Here is a 17,333-nt window from a genome sequence, read left to right as displayed (position 1 = left end):
CATACATATTCAAAAACATATTCAAACAGGCTACCCTTCACCTATCATTTTATTTTTTTGAAGACAATGCTTGAATACAACTCCAGACATAAAACTACCACCATGTGAAGTCTAAACCAATCAAATCAGGCCATTTTACTCCCCAGTATGGTTGTGTCAAAGAGTAAAACTAAGGATATTTTGTCTCTATTTTTATTTCATTTTAGTTTGTTTTATTAGCCCAGTACACAGTTTATATTTTTTAACTTAGTTTTTATTTAGTTTTAGTTAACTAGTGTCATTTCTGAATTTTAGTTTTAGCTGTTTATTGGTTTTAGTGAACAATAATAACCTTGCATGATACGATTGGATACAATATAATAAAGTAAAAAAATATTATATGGTGCTTTACTATAATACAATCTAATGTTGTACAATAAGAACCAATATGATACAATTTAATATGGCATGATGAAAAAAATTACATTTCAAGAAAATATAATATAAATGACATTATACAACCCTACATGATTTAATATGATACAATACAATGTGTTACATTATGACATGACATAATACACCAGATGATACAATAAAATAATACCTGACATGTTAGAATACAATATAATGTAAGTTTATATATTACAATAATACATTAATCAATATGACGTAATACAATATATTACCATATGATACAATATGATATGATGCAATATTATGCCTTACATTACTTCCTGTTTCCTTTAGATATAATATGACATATGATACCAGACAAAACAAATCAAAAAGATATTGTATAAAAAAATACAAAATGATATTATACAGCAAGGGACGATTCATTTGGATGACATGATAGGATATGATCCAGAATTGCTCACAATGCAATTTTATATTTAATACAGTATTCTATGATGCAGTTTAGTATGATATGATACTATTCACTACAATATGATACAATATGATGATTCTGTAACTCAGGGGTTCTCAACCTTTTCAGCCAGCAACCCCTAAAATAAAGGTGCCAGAGACCAGGGACCCCCACTGTACCTGAAGTTGGCTGAACACAGACACGCACATTTAAGAATAGTCATGTGCAGATAAGGCCGTCCATAAGGGGAGAAAAGGGAGAGCTTTCTGGGGCCCAGCCAAACGGGGGGCCAGCAAAATCATGATCCATTGTAAAGTTAAAGTGTGGTATTTTAAACTAAACCTGAATAATAACCACTCTTATCAAAGAAACAATTTTTAATTCATTTGTGTTGTAAGTAGCCCTCTTTTAAAAATCCAATTAAAATACATTAAAAATAGCTAAAATGTGTTAATAATGGCAAAAAAAAAAAATGGTGGGAAAGGTGGAGAAAATTGATTTTAAACGTAGCAGAAATGGGCAAAATAACCCAAAAAATAGCAAACATGGGTTAAAGTGGCAAAAATGGGCATATCAAATGATAAAAGGGGATCCAAAAGTGGCTGAAATGACCTTGAAGTGGCAAAAATAGGTCGAAATTTTGTGAAATGAGATGAAAATTGATGTTAACAGGCCAAAAGAGGTTAGCTCAGGCAGAAAAAGTCAGAAACTGGCAAAAATGGGCATATCAAATCGTGAAATGTAGGTTAATACTGTCAATAATATATCAACAGAGCCAACAATAGGTAAGGAAAGGAAAGGGTTTAAAACTGACAAAAAAATGGGTTTTAAGCTGCAAAACTGTGTTAAAATTGATTAACTTGGTGGGAAAAAGTGATGAAAATGGGTTAAAACTTGGCAAAACTGGTGTAAGTGGCAACATGTAATTCAAAAAATGTTCTTAATTTCTTAAGGCATCTGGAGACCCCCGCTCATAATATCAAACTTCCTCCCTTTTCTATAAGAACAGACTTCTCTCTCAGCTATGTCCCGCCAGGTGATCCAGGTCCAGCCGGAGAGCTGGGTTCAGTCTGAGGGTCAGTGGAGCACAGGCCTGTGTGAATGCTATAAAGATGTGGGAGACTGTGAGTATCAAAAGATGATTTAATTGTCAATTTTAAGACTAACTGTGTTTCAAACTTGATCACAGCCGTGCTGATGCGTGCTAAAAGTGGATGCATGTTTGCAGGTTGCTTTGCCCTGTGCTGTCTCCCAGTGTTCACCTGTAAGGTGACCAGTGCTGTGGGCGCGTGTCCCTGTCTACCTCTGTTAGACTGTATCGGCTGTGTACCTCCGGCCTCGCTCGCCATGAGGGCGTCTGTAAGGGAGCGCTACGGCATAAAGGTCTGTGCAGTACTGATTCCAAGTTTACAAAAGGAAATATAACACAAACAGATAGGGGTTTTGTGTCTTTAACATTTTAAAAGTGGCACAACTGAGCAGCATTTCATTTTTTCACTTTTAATCTTTTGGACTCAAAAAGGGAAGTTAAGATTTAAGGGGGTTAATAAAAGACAATAAACATGTAAAAATTCAAAATTAAATCCTTCAAATATCCAAACAAATTGACCTAATTCCCATCAAAAGAATCAGTTTTTACTAAAAATTTGCAATGAAGCTCTCCAAAGAAACAAACAGAATTTCAGGGAGAGTTCTCCAAACATTTCAAACAAACATACTTAAACTTTAACAGACATTTCAGATAATTTTCTCAAAGTTCCAATAGCAGAAAGTATCACTTTGTTGTAGGAAAGCTGAAATGTAATGTCCTCATCTGTGCATGCAGGGATGGATGTCCTGACAGGCCAGCACATAGATTTTGCAGGGCCCCTGGAAAACCCAGAGAACGGGCCCTCCCCAGTTAAACTCCTTTAATCAGAATCAGCTTTATTGGCCGTATTTGTTCAGGAAACAAGGACTTTGACTTTGACTCAATGTGCAGGAATTAAGCATTAGGTTGTTAGGTATTATCTCTAGTATTTACAAGTGTAAATACTAGAGATTATTAGTGTTATTAGTGTAATAGCCCTGCAACTGACTGGCGACCAGTCCAGGTGTACCCCACCTCTCGCCCAATGACAGCTGGGATAGGCTCCAGGCCCCCCACGACCCCCAAGGGGATAAGCAGTATAGAAAATGGATGGATGGATGGATTAGTGTAAAGTAGGCATTTTACCACAGAGAGCCCTTTTACAGCATTTGACTTACTTGATTACCCTTACTCAATGCTGCAAGTATAATTACTCTATTCACTGTAAGTTAGTTATTAGTGTGGTAAGCAGATTAGTGTAGCTATGCATAAAAAGTGAAAAAATTTACTACAGAGAGCCTCCTTGCAAAATTTGAGTTACGGTGAATATATAAATTGCTTGCAGTATTTGTGTGGTAATTAGATTAAAATTATCTATTAGTACAGAAAGGAGACTAATAACAGAAATATGCATATGAGGTGCATTTTTTAGTACTCTGAGTAAAGTTGATTATCAACATTCCTGCCCAATTTTGCACCCATTCCCCCCTACCCACCCACCCCTTGTCTTTCTTGAACCCATTTTTGCCTCTTGACCCACTTTAGCCACTTTTTAACCGCTTTTAACCTTGTTTCTGCCCATTTTTCCCTTTCTTGAACCCATTTTTGCCTCTCTTAACCCGCTTTTGCCCCTCTTAAACTGCTTTTCACCATCTTCTGGACCATTTTTTGCCCTTTTTAAACCCATTTTTGCCTCTTTTAATCAATTTTTAGCCACTCCTTAATCGCTTTTCACTGTGTTCCTGCCCAATTTTTGCCTTTGTTACCCATTTTTGCCTCTCTTAACCCATATTTTGCCATTCTAACCACTTTTCACCATGTTCTGGCCCGTCTTCTGCCTTTTTTAAACCCATTTTTGCCTCTTTTAAACTGTTCTTTTCCACTCTTTAACTCTTTTTCACTGTTCCTGCCCATTTTTTGCCTTTATTAAACCAATTTTTGCCTCTTTTTACCTGTTTTTTGCCACTCTTTAACTGCTTTTCACCATGTTCCTGCCCATTTTTTGTCTTTCTTAAACCCTTTTTTGCCTTTTTTAACCCTTTTTTGCCACTTTTTACATGCTTTTCACAGTTCGGGCCCAATTTTTGCCTTTCTCAAGCCCACTTTTGCCTCTTTTAACACATTTTTGTCACTTTTTAACCGTTTTTCACCATATTACTCACCATTTTTTGCCTTTCTTGACCCATTTTTTTGCCTCTTTTATAACAATAACCTTTTTTCCCCCTTTTCCAATTATTTGCTTATTTTTCTTTTCAAGTGTTTTTAGATGTTTCTACTTTATCCGTAAGCATCCTGATATTTGTGCACATCATGGCTATGAAGTCTGACAATATTTCATTCAATTTTCCCTCCCCCATTCTTTACATTTGCAAAAAACAAAACAAACAAACAAACAAACAAACAAAAACAGGTAATTTTGGTTTAAGAAAAGGGATTTAAAATTTTGAATCAGGCTACATTGTTCTTTTTGTACAGCAAAGGTTCATTTGTTTCTTTTTTGGATAAGAGTGTTATCATGCAACATAAACCATTACAGATTACATTTACAATTGACCAGGATTTTTCTGACCTCCATGGGCCTCTCGTTTGGCTGGGCTCCAGGAAGCTCTTGCGTTTATCCCTCCTTATAGATGGCCTTATATCTTGAGCCCTTTTGAAGCATGATGGCTTTAATTTTATGGCTTTAATTGAATTTGTCTAAGAAATGATGTGTCTAGGACGTTGAATTTTGTTCTTTTAGCCGAGTTAATTGGCCCCTGTCGCTGTGAAGTTGTGATAAATATGGCTCTGATTGCGTCCACAGGTGCCACACTGTGTCCCCAGCTCAATAACACAGAGCTGCTGGAGCTTTGAATGATTCTGATTACCGCTGAGATAATAAAGACGTCTGAGTGATGAAGCACAAAAACTGCACACAGGAGAAAAAGATGCCACATTAAGACGCCTAACGACACTGGTTATTACCTCAGCAATGGATGAAGCTTATTTATATGCTGATGATGCAGTGGAATCAGGGCTGTTTATTAAATTGATACATCTGTGCTGCTGCCGCGATGAAGCAAGAACAAACAGAGTGCTTTTAACAGACTAACAAGTCAAAGTGAAACCTGCCCACCAAACACTCAAACATCTGCCTGCATGACCGCAGCTCAACAGACATCAGATCTTCATCACCAGCCAGTGCAGACGACCGAAACCAACACAAACATTCAACAAGCGAGCAGCAAATACCAGGACCAGGGCTGTGAATCTGATGCATGATAAGCCAAGCCAGTCGTTTCTGGGACAGTGAGGAGAAGGAGAGATAAGGCTGCAGGTGGGAGTGGTTGGAGGACAGGTTGGAGAGCTGCCATCAGAGAAGGAGGTGGTTGGTAATGTTGGCTTCTCTGGAGGTGGAGTGGGCAGCGGATTGCTGTCAATACTGCAGAGCAGGAGCAGGGAAGGTGCCAGAAGTAAACAAGTCCAAGCATGTAGGCAGTTTGTAAAGCAAGGCAATTATGGGTGGAAGGAGGCGGTACAGATTGTTTGAAAAGATTGTATTTCTGAGAACTTCTCTTTTATAAAGGAAATATTTTATGTTTACTTAATGAGTCAATATTGACTCCAGTATTTTTAGCCGTAATATCACAGCTCAAGGTTTCTTGGGTTTAAACATTTGTGAAGTGTTAGTTAGTAAGTGAGGATCCTCATGATATCAACATGATATCAGATATTACCCTAAACAGCTAATTATTGTATTAGCAGATATATTAAATTCTTTCACTATTTTCCCACCCATTATTTGCCCCTTTTTGCTATTCTTGACCCCTTTTTGCCTCTTTTGAACAATATTTGCTACTCATTAACTGAGTTTCTTGGCCACTTGTTGCCTTTTTAACCCACTTTTGCCACTCTTTTACCACTTTTCTCCATGTTTTTGCCCATTTTTTGCTATTCTTGACCCATTTGTGCCTCTTTTAACCCTTTTTGCCACTTTTTAACCACTTTTCATCATATTCACGCCTGTTTTTTTTTTTGCCATTCTTGACCCATTTTTGCCTGTTTAACCTATTTTGCAACTGTTAAACTGCTTTTCACAATATTCCTGCACTTTTTTTCCTTTCTTGACCCCTTTTTGCCTTTTTTGAACAATTGTTGCTACCCTTTGTCCGAGTTTCACCATATTCCTGCCCATTTCCAGCCATTCTTGGCCCCTTTTTTCCTCTCTTAACCCATTTTTGCCACTCTTTAACCACTTTTGTCCATATTTTTGCCCATTCCTTGCTTTTCTAGACCCATTTTCCCTCTTTTAACTAATTTTTGCTACTTTTAACCACTTTTCACCACATTCCCGCCTGTTTTTTGTTATATTTTGATTAATGTTTGCCTCTTTAACCAACTTTTGCAACAGTTAAACTGCTTTTCACAAAATTCCTGCCCATTTTAAGCCGTTCTTGGTCCCTTGTTGCCTTTTAACCCACTTTTGCCACTTTATAACCACTTTTCTCTGTATTTTTGCCCATTTTTTGAAATATTCTTAACCCATTTTTGCCACTCTGAAACCCATTTTTACCACTTTTTGACAGCTAATCACAGTATATCTGCCAATTTTTGCCAGTCTTGACCCCTTTTTTCCCCCCTTTGACCCATTTTTGCCACTTTAAAACCCCTTTTAACCAAACTCCCACCTGTTTTTTTGCTTTTCTTCACCCATTTTGCCATTTTTAACCTTTTTTTCACCATATTCCAGCCCATGTTTATCATTCCTGACTCCTTTTTTCCTCTTTTAAACCATTTTGCAACTGTTAAACTGCTTATCACCATATTCCAACCTATTTTTGCTATTCTTGACCCCTTTTAGCCTCTTTAACCTATTTTCCACTTTTTAACAGCTTTTCACAATATTCCTGCCCATTTTGGCCATTCTTGACCCCTTTTTGCTTCTTTTGACCCGTTTTACTGCTCTTTAACTGCTTTTGACCATACTCTTGCCCATTTTTTTTTTTTTGCTATTCTTGACCCTTTTTTGCCTCTTTTAACCTTTTTTTTTTTTTTTTTAGCACTTTTAACCTCTTTTCCCCATATTCCCACCTGTTTTTTTTTACCCACTTTTGCAACTGGTAAACTGCTTTTCACTACATAACCACTCATTTTCAGCCGGTATTTGTCCCTTTTTGCCTTTCTTAACTTACTTTTCCCCACTTTTCAACCACCTTTCCCCATATTCCCACCCATTTTTTTGCTAGTCTTCACCCCTTTTTGCCTTTTTTAAACAATTTTTGCCACTTTTTACCTACCTTTGATGACATTCCCATCCTTTGATTGCTATTCTTCACCCCCTTTTGCCTCTTAAACCCATTTTTGCCACTTTTTAACAGCTTTTCACAATATTCCTGCCCATCTTTGACACCAAGGCTCTGCTCCAAAGATGCTCTCTGGGTCAGTCAAACAGCATGCTTTAACTTTCTAGGGAGTGCATGGCTAGAAACCCCCATATGGATGGATGCATTAATGACAATGCACAATTAGTACCATAAAAATAGTTTAAAGCAATTAACCCACAGTAGCATGAGTCTGAATGAGGGTGCAACAGGCTTTATGCTATAAAGGAGGAGGCTGGGGTGGAGGAGGTAAAGCTTTGCAACCAGCAGCAGCGTGGTGCATTAGAAGTAAAAGTAAATGCTCAAAACTGACAGATTCTGAGGTATTTTAGTTGCATTGCTGACTCAGCATCATAGAGCAGAAATCAGATGCTCACGCTGCAAATGGAAGAACTAGAAAATGACCTTTAACTGGGATTCTCAGACTTTATTGATATATCAAATCTCAACCACCTGTGTTTCCATCTCAACTTTACTGACAAGCTTTATTCTGGCTGTACCTGTGAAGGCAAACTCATATACGCAGAAAGAAGTGCAGTTATTAGTTACACTGATCGATTTGCTACCATTTAACCCTTTGACCTTTGATAGCTTATATTAGGCTAGTTTTTGCTCTTTCAATATTTTAATATAAAATTTGCACTTTTGGAGCAGTTGTTAATATAGCCTCATACAAAAATGAGTCTAATCTAACCTGAGCAAATTTATGATTATATCTCATGTAATAGTAATTATAAAGGATTTAAGTCTAAGCCCATACCAGGGCACGTTAAGGAGAAGAAAAGAACAGAACTGCTGCATCATATATATAAGTAAACGTGTCTTTTTTGAACCTGAATGCAAATGTTCACCTTTTGTTCGAGCCTCCCACCTGTGCTCATGCCTCTCTCTCTCTCTCTGTCTTACAGGGGAGTGTGTGGAGCGACTGCCTGTACGGATGCTGCTGCTATCCTTTATCTTGGCTCCAGATCTCCAGAGAGCTGAAGAGAAGGGCAGCATCCCACGCCTCCTCCTCGTCCACAGCCAGATACACGGCTCTGACCTCCCTGCAGGGGGCGCACTTGGTCTAGATACACTCAGCTCTTGTTTTCAGCTGGACTGAGCTGTGGCTTTCCCTCCAGAGGACTGGGTTTGATTTAATCACACTTCCTCCAGCCTGCAGACTCTCCCCCGTTACCTCGGAGAATAAAGCAGGAGCACAGAGGAGCAGCGTGACCCAAGATAAAGAGAAAGGAGTGTGATAAGAGTCTATAAATGAATACAATTATCATAGTATCATAGAAATGGCTTTCTAAAACTTTTCCTGGTCTGGTTCAGTGTTGCACTGTCTCATTTTAAATGGCTCCATACTTTCACTGCTTTACCTGTTACTACACTTTTTAAATTACCAGACATAATCACTTCTTCTTTCTGATGAAGACTACCATGAAAAAGAAGAAAAATAATTAAAGACAGCTATTCAGGGCAGATGATCTGTTCCAAATCTCTCCTGTATGATTTTATGGCACCCCAGTCTCAGTCTTAGGCGCCATTATTCAGTGCATTTATTACTTTTATTTTGTGCACTCTTAATGTTGTTATTAGGGATATTTTGTGTTTATTTTGGCACCTCGTGTGTATAATTATGAAGCTTCATTCAGGACATAGTAGTCATACGTCCAGCCGTGATCAGCTGACAGCCAGCTGATCCCAATTATCACCTCCCAGCTCCCACAGCCAATCACAGCTCTTTCTCTCAACACAACAATGCATTTAAATATGACATGATTGATTACTTTAAATTAATTTTATTGTATTCAGTACACATTGTCATTCATGTATCTATCCATATGGGGGTCTCTAGCCATGCACTCCCCAGAAAGTCAAAGCATGCCGCTTGTCAAACCCAGGGAGCGTCTTTAGAGCAGAGCCTCCTCTGCCAAGTAAATCTGTAGATCAATTTTGCAGTAAAATGGTAAAATGTATGATGAGTGTTCCTGACTGAACTGTAATAATCTGTTTCCTGAGTCTCTCCTCAACATGTGCAAGTTGTGGTATTAAAAAAAAATCATTACAAAAAATGATATGGATAAACTTCTGATAATAATAATGAAAAACAGAGATTTATTTCTCTCTAAAGTAGTGATACTCAATGTGTGTGAGGATTTGTGGCTCTTTTATGTCTAAATTTGAGATATAATTCACCCAGAAAACCTTAAAAAGGGAAACTTTGACCTCAGAATGATCCATTGCTAGACATATTGATCAGTTTGTTTCCCACACTTATATAGCTGGCTTTAATTGTCACCCTTATGTTTTGTCTTTATATTTTCATTGCCCTTATTTGCATTCTTGGCCTTTTTTCAATGTTGTGCCACTTTTAATCCATTTTTACGGCTTTAAGCCCACATTTTCCACTTCTTTTTGCAACTTTCATGTAGTTTTTGCCCTTTTTCACCAGGTTTGACCTCTTTTATCCTGCTTATTGCTATTTTGCCCTTTTTTTCCCCCTTCCTTGCCATTTTTTGCCCATTTAAGATGCCTTTGCCATTAAATGCCGCTTTTTACCCTTTTTTGCCACTCTTTGCTGCTTTTAGCCAATTGATTCCAACCTTTGTGCTGCTTTTTGCCCATTTTAATCACTTTACACTCATATTTTACCATGTTTTTGACCATTTTTGCCACCCTTTACTCATTTTTTGTTACTTCTCATCCATTTTTTGCCACTTTTCTCTCAGTTTTTGCCACTTTTCTTCCAGATTTTGCCATTTCATGCATATAAATTACCCATTTTTGCCACTTCTCTCCCAGTTTTGCCACCTTTAAAGACCCTGTAAAGTAAAAATAAATATGTATTTAGGTTTGTTGTATGATAGATCACTGTGTTATGAACCACCAGGTTAAATTTCAATCACATGAAGCATCTCCAAAATTATAAAATACAGCTTCAAATCCTGAAAAATGTGTCAGTAAAATCTGCTCTAGGATGGTGTGGGCGTGTCTGTTGAATGAGCTGAAACCACGCCCACTCAGGACACGGGCAGTCTGCAGCATTAACCCCCTCACTCATGATGTCATACTTGGAAAAATGTTTTCCCCTAAAAACATGAACCAATAAACAAAACATGCATAACTATAACTTTGCAATGAAACATGAACATTATAGAACGCTACAAGAGTACAAGACTGAATTCCTTTGCACAAAATGAACCAGAAGCCCCTGCTCCAGGTGACTGCCTCCTTCCACAACATTGTAGTGTTAGAGGGGCGGGGTCACTCTCTACTGTGGGCTCATGACATCGTGAGCCCACATACTGGCCCCGCCCACATGAAACCAAGCCAGGAAAGAGATGAAATGGCCTAAATCCAGAATTCAGTCTCATGTAGATCTCAGAGTTTTCACATGTTTACAGCAACCATATTCCAACATTTCTAGAGTGTTAAGACAAAAACTTTGGATTTCACTTTACAGGGTCTTTAATGTCTTCTTCGTGACAATTTAACCCATTTTTGGCACTTTTCACCTCTTACATTGTGGCTCTTGCAAAGGTATTTTTCAACAGTTTGACTTTTGGTTGAGCAGGGTTGAATAACACTCTAAAGACTTGATTTGAAAAGAAAGCAGTTGTTTTCAGTAGAGCTGTCACCTCTGTTGCACCTGAAAATGCAAATGTGTTGCAGGATTCGCATGAGAAAATTCAGGTGCATCTTAAAAAAACAGAACATAATGTAAAACTTTTCATGTCACCTTTAAGCATGAACTAAGTAGATTTTGGGGGTCATATGTCAAGGTCAAGCTCAAAGCCTCAGTTCTGTCCCTTGCTTTGAATGATAAATCTGAAGAATGCTTTGAAGGGTATTTTTTCTCAAACTTTATCCACTCTGACTGGAGGACAAACTAATAGGATTTTGGGGCTGCAAGGTCAAGGTCACTCTGACATTAAACCTTGTGCACAAGAGTGCATCAGGGATTTTTGCTAAATTTGGCACAATATTGAGGGTTTAATAATCAGCTCATGGAGGTCAAATGCCACTCTGCCAGATAACATATTTTCAGGTTGCAGTGACCTTGCAGCCTGTAGAAGCTGTACTTTTTTCCTGCATCTGCTCAAATACAAGTAATTTCATTTTTCATTGTTCTAGACTAACATGGACTTGAAGAGACATACAACAAAGCTCCAACAATGGCTGATAAGGTCAGAGGTATAACTGCCTGGCATTAGTTCTTATGTAGTGTCTGGCCTCCAGAGACATCCCCCCTCACCCCTTCATGCTAAAAGGGGCATGGACAAAAACTCAGAAGGATTTCAGAATCAAGCTGCCCTGAATATTGGAAGTAACTTTCAACAGTCCATATGCAAAAACAGCTTTTTAGGACACGTCATGAGTTCATGCTAGACATTCTTTTTGATTCTTATCACATACCTCTGTCTGCAAACAGAGACACACTTTTAAATAGGTCTAACGTTCACCTGGTGGCATCTTGGCGGTTTAAATGATGTGTGAAGGTCAGATAGTCTGATGTCTGACTGTAGAAGGTGTTGACACACATCAGACTGGACGGACGAGTCGGTGATGTTCACCCTCTTCTCTCCTGTCACGATCACGTCTCTGCAGCCGGTCTATAAGAAGCATCAGTGTCCTGCAGATCCATGTCTGAGCTGAGCCGTCTTCCTGAAAGGAGAATAAGGTAGGACGTGAACGAAGCGTGCAATTGAATTTAAAAAGTGGTGGGACAAGCAGGACAGAGTAGATGATTGTGATTTAAGCTAAATGATATATCTGCACAAAGAAAAACATAAGTTTTTGTAATCATGACTTGGAGAATGGTAGTGATATTGTGAGATTTTTTTCAAGACCATTGCATATTTAACAGATAACAGATGGACAGAGAGTATGCAATGCTGCATGACCTAATGTGATGTCTGATGCTTGCATGCGGTTAGGACATGGGTTACAGAATCTCTAGTTCAGGGGTGTCAAACTTAATCACAGCAGGGGCCGGATTCTGGATTTAGGTCTAACCTGAGGGCCTAACAGGGTCAACATTAAACTATAACTGTCTCATTTTCAGCAGTAGTAAGATATGAAGAAAAAAACAGCACTGATGATAAATCATTTGGAAATTCAAAAAAGTAAAAATAAGTTTAAAGGGCCCAATCTGAGATAAAAATTCCAACTTATTAGTTCAAATGATCAGAACACGATCTTAAAAATAAAAAATAATGTTTTTAAAGAGCAAATATATGAGGAGAAAGTTAAAATCATAAGTTTGAAAGGTCAAGATATGAGATCAAATTTAAAATCATGAGTTCAAAGGTCAAAATATGACTTAAAATTTTAAATTGTGAGTCTGATAGTTCAAAATATGGGATTAAAAAGCCAAAAATCATAGTTGAAAATATCAAAATATGAGCTAGAATTCAAAATGATGACTTAAAAGTTAAAATTGACTTAAATTTTAAACTGGGAGTTTAAAATGTCAAAATATGACAGAAAAAGTTAAAGTAATTTAAAATGTCAAAATATTAGAAAAAAATTAAAACTATGAGTTGAAAAGTCAAAATATGGGATTAAAAAGACAAAATTATTGTTGAAAATGCCAAAATATGAGCTAGAATTCAAAATGATGACTTAAAAAGTTAATAATATGACTTCAATTTAAAATTGGGAGACTAAAAGGTAAAAATATGATCTAAAAAGTAAAAATAATTCATCTCAATTGTCAAAATATGAGAAAAAAATTTGAAACTATGACGACTTAAAATATTAAAAATATGACTTAAATTTAAAATGGGTAAAGGTAGAAATATAATATATAAAGTAAAAGTAACTAACATTAAATGTCAAAATATGAGAATAGATTGAAATAATGAGATTAAAAGTCAAAATTAGGAGTTAAAATGTCAAAATATGAGCTAGAATTCAAAATACTAAAAAGTTTAAAGAAATAAGACTTTAATTTTAAATTGGGAGTTTAAAAGTTCAAAATATGATATAAAAAGTACAAAAAATATTAACTCAAAATATTAAATTATGAGAAAAAAAACTTGAAATTATAAGTTTAAAAGTCAAAATATGGGAGTAAAAAGCCAAGTAAGGAGTTGAGAAGGTCAAAATATCACTTAAAATTTGATATTGGAAAGATACAAATGTGACATATAAAGTCCAAATTATGAGTTGAAAAAGTCAAAATCATAAATTTGAGTCGTAATCTTGAGATGCAAAACTGAAAATATGAAATAAAAACACTAAGAGTCAAAAAACACTTTCCCCACATTCTCGACTTTTTATGAAATCTTTCTTACTCTTTAATTTTTCAAGTTTTTAATGGCTTAACAAGGATATTTAAATAATCAGGTTGAAGTTTACATTTTTAAACTGGAGGAAATCAGCAGACCTCATACTGGGGGGCCAGTTAAAATAAAAATATCATATGATCTTGCGGGCCAGATATAATCGTTCCACAGGCCGGATTTGGCCCCCGGGCCTTGAGTTTGACACCCCTGCTCTAGCTGCTGTATAGTTGTAGTAATAATGTATGGTTATACAAATTCCCAAGGCACACATAGACTTGCCTCAAGGAGCACCATTTGAGAACCACTGGTGTAGATAACTGATGGCTGGATGATCGTTTAGTTAACTCACATCATTTTTATCATCTTTATTGCATAAAGAAGGGATGACTCCACTTTATCTGCCTGCCTTTAATATTTGCTTTTGAAATATTCTTCAGAGTTTTAATCAATAATATGTCGGCTTTAGGGGATTCAGAAAGTAAAATAAGTGAAAATATGTATTCAAGATAAAGAAGATTTACAAGCTACAATAAATCAAATAGACTCTGAGATTAAGGCTCTTTTCAATATTTCTTTACATTATATTAACCACAGCAAGGAAAGTCTTTGTCCATGCTGAACCTGCCATGTTTAACCACAAAGTCATAACGACAGTCACTGTTGTGTGTTTTCTGTCAGAGACTCCGGTCATGTCTGAAAAAATGGCTGTGAACCAACCGAGGCCCTTCATCCCAACGTCTTCCTCCAACCAGTGGACGTCTGGTATCTGTGACTGCTTACAGGACCTGCCCCAGTGTAAGGCCTCTCCTAATGCAACCTGACAAGGCATGCCTGTCATGTCTTAAAGATCAGGGACTTTCAGCCCACACAGAAAGCACAAGTCGATTGCTATGCTCTTCATCTTTATTCCCTCTCTCGTGCAAGATGATGAAAACAACTTTATCATTCAGACTGATCTTTGGTCAGGACCAGATGGCAAACTGTAAACAAGCCAGGAATTTAAAAATGTCTTGTTTGATATATTCTTGTTATGCCAGTGCAAACCAATGGTGTCCACCAATCAAAACCTAAAATCAGAAACACTCTCGACCCTTGGCTTCATGACGGAAGTGGAAACACGGAGAAACATGCACTGCCCCCTAGTGGCCAACCCAACACAAGTCACTGAACTGTCTTAGGCTATGTTTACATGGCTGCCCTTAATACCCAATTCTGATCTTTCTCTATATTCCTTTGTTGACCTGTTCACACTGCAGTTGAATTCCAAAAGATCAGTGTTTCTGATTTAGAACCACATATGTAAGACTGCGTTCACACCGTAGTTAAAAGTGATCCGAATCTGTTTTTTTGCTCATGTGACTTATATTGGATTTTTTTCTGACAGTGTGAACAGCACAAGTCAAATTTAAACTGACCTTTTTGAATCAGATTCAGTTATCAGAAGTTTGGGTCACAATTTCTCATTGAGGAGTTGATGGTGGGTCCTGAGGCTTGACCAGTTAAAAACCACTGCTTTAAACCATTCTTGTGTAGCTTTCTCTGTATGCTTCGGGTCAGTGTTTTGCCAGAAAATAGGATTTTCCTATATTTGGCAACATTATTTTACCCTCTACCTTTACAATCTGTTTAGAAGCATCCCCATAGCATGATGCTGCCACCACCTTGCTCCACAATGAGAGTAGTGTGTTTGTGGTGATGTGCAGTGTTTGGCGTCTTGTCTGATGGCCAGAAAGCTCCATTTTGGTCTCATCAGACCAAAGAACTTTCTTCCTCTTGACCACGAACTCGCCCACATGCCTTTAGGTGAACTCTAGTTGAGATGTAATTTAATTCTCTATGCCACTCTCCCATAAAGCCAACAGTTGTTGTCTGCAGAGTCTCATCTCAGCTGCTGATTCTTGGAACTCCTTCAGAGTAGTCACAGGTGTCTTGGTGGCCTCTCTCACTAGTCTCCTTATTGCATGCTCACTCAGTTTGTGAGTGGCCTGATCTAGGCAGATTTATTCATGTACCATATCCCTTACATTTCTTGCTGATGGATTCAATTGAACTCTGGAGGATGTTAAGTGCCTTGGAAATGATTTAACATCCATCCACTGACTCATACTTTTCTCTGAGTTGCAAGGAGTGTTCTTTTGTCTTCATGGTGTAATGGTAGCCAGGACTGGACCTTCCAGATGCAGGTGTATTTACACTGAAGTCACTTGGGACACATTTACTGCACTCAGGTGATCCCTATTGCACTAACTTTGAGGACAGAGAGACTGTGCATACCGTAAGTTCTTTAATGTGAAACTATTGTGCCAGGTCTAAGAATAGACCTGACCACCAGTGTCCGCCCCTCCCAAACACTTTGGATGGGAGGTTTCCGGAATATACAATAAATATGACAGACATAGCATTCATCTAATCCCCTTTAAGGGATTTTTAAAGGTTCCAGCCCTCTCAAACACTGCCTATAGGTTGTTAAAGGCGACATACATCCCAGCCATGGATATGTGAAACAGTCTATCTGGTGTGACAGATCAGAGATCATAAACTCCTTGAGAGAAGATGTAGGTACATGTTTAGAAGATTTGCATCTATATCGTACAGTTTCCTGTATTTGGAACCAGCTGTCCTGTGGGAATAACATCCTGCAACCTACATCCTCTCTTACAGACCATTAGAAATGACTGCAAAGGAAATTTAAGGCACATCCAGAACTGCTTATGTAACTTCAGAGGTCCATGCCCTCTCCTTTTACAACATACTTTCTAGTCTGACTCCCTTCCTTCATTTTTGACCTATAAGAGTCAACAATGAACCTACAGCCTCTGTGACATGTTCTCTTGCACTATTTCACTGAAGTTCAGATCACTCCTGCAGCTGAGCATAAATGTGGTTTATTTTAGGTTGCTTCGCCTTTTGGTGTCTTCCTTGCTTCACCTGTATAACAGCACGTGAGGCCGGGGAGTGTCTGTGTTTACCTCTGCTGGATGGTTTTGGAGTCATCCCTCCCATGACCACAGCCCTCAGGGTGTCTGTACGCCAGCGATACGGCATTGAGGTAAGAAAAGACAGAAATCTGATCGGATTAAACTGGTATGTCCACAGAGAACATCCAGCTCACGTAGCAAGATCATTCAAGATATTTCTGGTACACTGTGGTCCTCTGTGAGGGCTGGGGTTTAAGTCAATCCTCCCTCTTCATAACTCTTTACTGTGTCTGCCTTACAGGGTACGGTCTGCAACGACTGTGTGTACGCCTTCTTCTGCGGGCCCTGCACCTGGTGTCAAATATCGAGAGAAATCAAAACAAGGACGAGCCCTATTACCTTGGCCACCAAGTCATGATGGAATGACGTCATTATTCGCACAAGTTCCATCACAATCATCACGGTTCTTGGAGTTCTACTCACCGCCAGCATCAGGGCTTTCAGGCTTTTCTCATTGGTTAAAGCACGGCTACTTAGACTTTTGTCCCTGATCTGCTCTAAGCCTGTCTGCATCGTGTTTCCATGTAAGGAATGTGACTTAGTAACTGATTAGAGATCAGCGCATGAGCGTGATAAATGTTTCATCATGTACAGATGGAAACATGAGATAAACAGCTGTCTTACATCACACCTGAATGTCCTCTAAAGATGTTTAAATTGAGTGTTGATTATCTTAATGCATATTTTAATGCTGGTTTTTGCTGCTCAACTGCATGCCATGTGATTAACATGTTTCTGCTATAAAGTCCGGTATACAGGAAGAAAATAAAACATGCAAATCTTTGCATAAGAGACTAGGCA

General features: G+C 38.0%; 2 protein-coding genes across 2 annotated transcripts; both read left to right on the top strand.

Moving 5' to 3' along the window:
* Window positions 1–1,871: 1,871 nt before the first annotated feature.
* Window positions 1,872–8,506, top strand: LOC121504917 (placenta-specific gene 8 protein-like). The gene is made up of 3 exons (XM_041780026.1): window positions 1,872–1,971; window positions 2,076–2,230; window positions 8,185–8,506. The coding sequence occupies exons 1-3, from the start codon at window positions 1,872–1,874 to the stop codon at window positions 8,344–8,346; spliced, it is 417 nt and encodes a 138-aa protein (XP_041635960.1). The 3' UTR covers window positions 8,347–8,506.
* A 5,737-nt stretch (window positions 8,507–14,243) lies between these two features.
* On the top strand, window positions 14,244–16,890 carry LOC121504916 (cornifelin homolog A-like). The gene is made up of 3 exons (XM_041780025.1): window positions 14,244–14,349; window positions 16,449–16,603; window positions 16,774–16,890. The coding sequence occupies exons 1-3, from the start codon at window positions 14,244–14,246 to the stop codon at window positions 16,888–16,890; spliced, it is 378 nt and encodes a 125-aa protein (XP_041635959.1).
* The last annotated feature ends 443 nt before the right edge of the window (window positions 16,891–17,333 follow it).

The sequence above is a fragment of the Cheilinus undulatus genome, linkage group 22 (assembly GCF_018320785.1).
Source record: "Cheilinus undulatus linkage group 22, ASM1832078v1, whole genome shotgun sequence".
NCBI lineage: Eukaryota > Metazoa > Chordata > Actinopteri > Labriformes > Labridae > Cheilinus > Cheilinus undulatus.
This window is presented reverse-complemented; position numbering and strand designations above follow the sequence as displayed.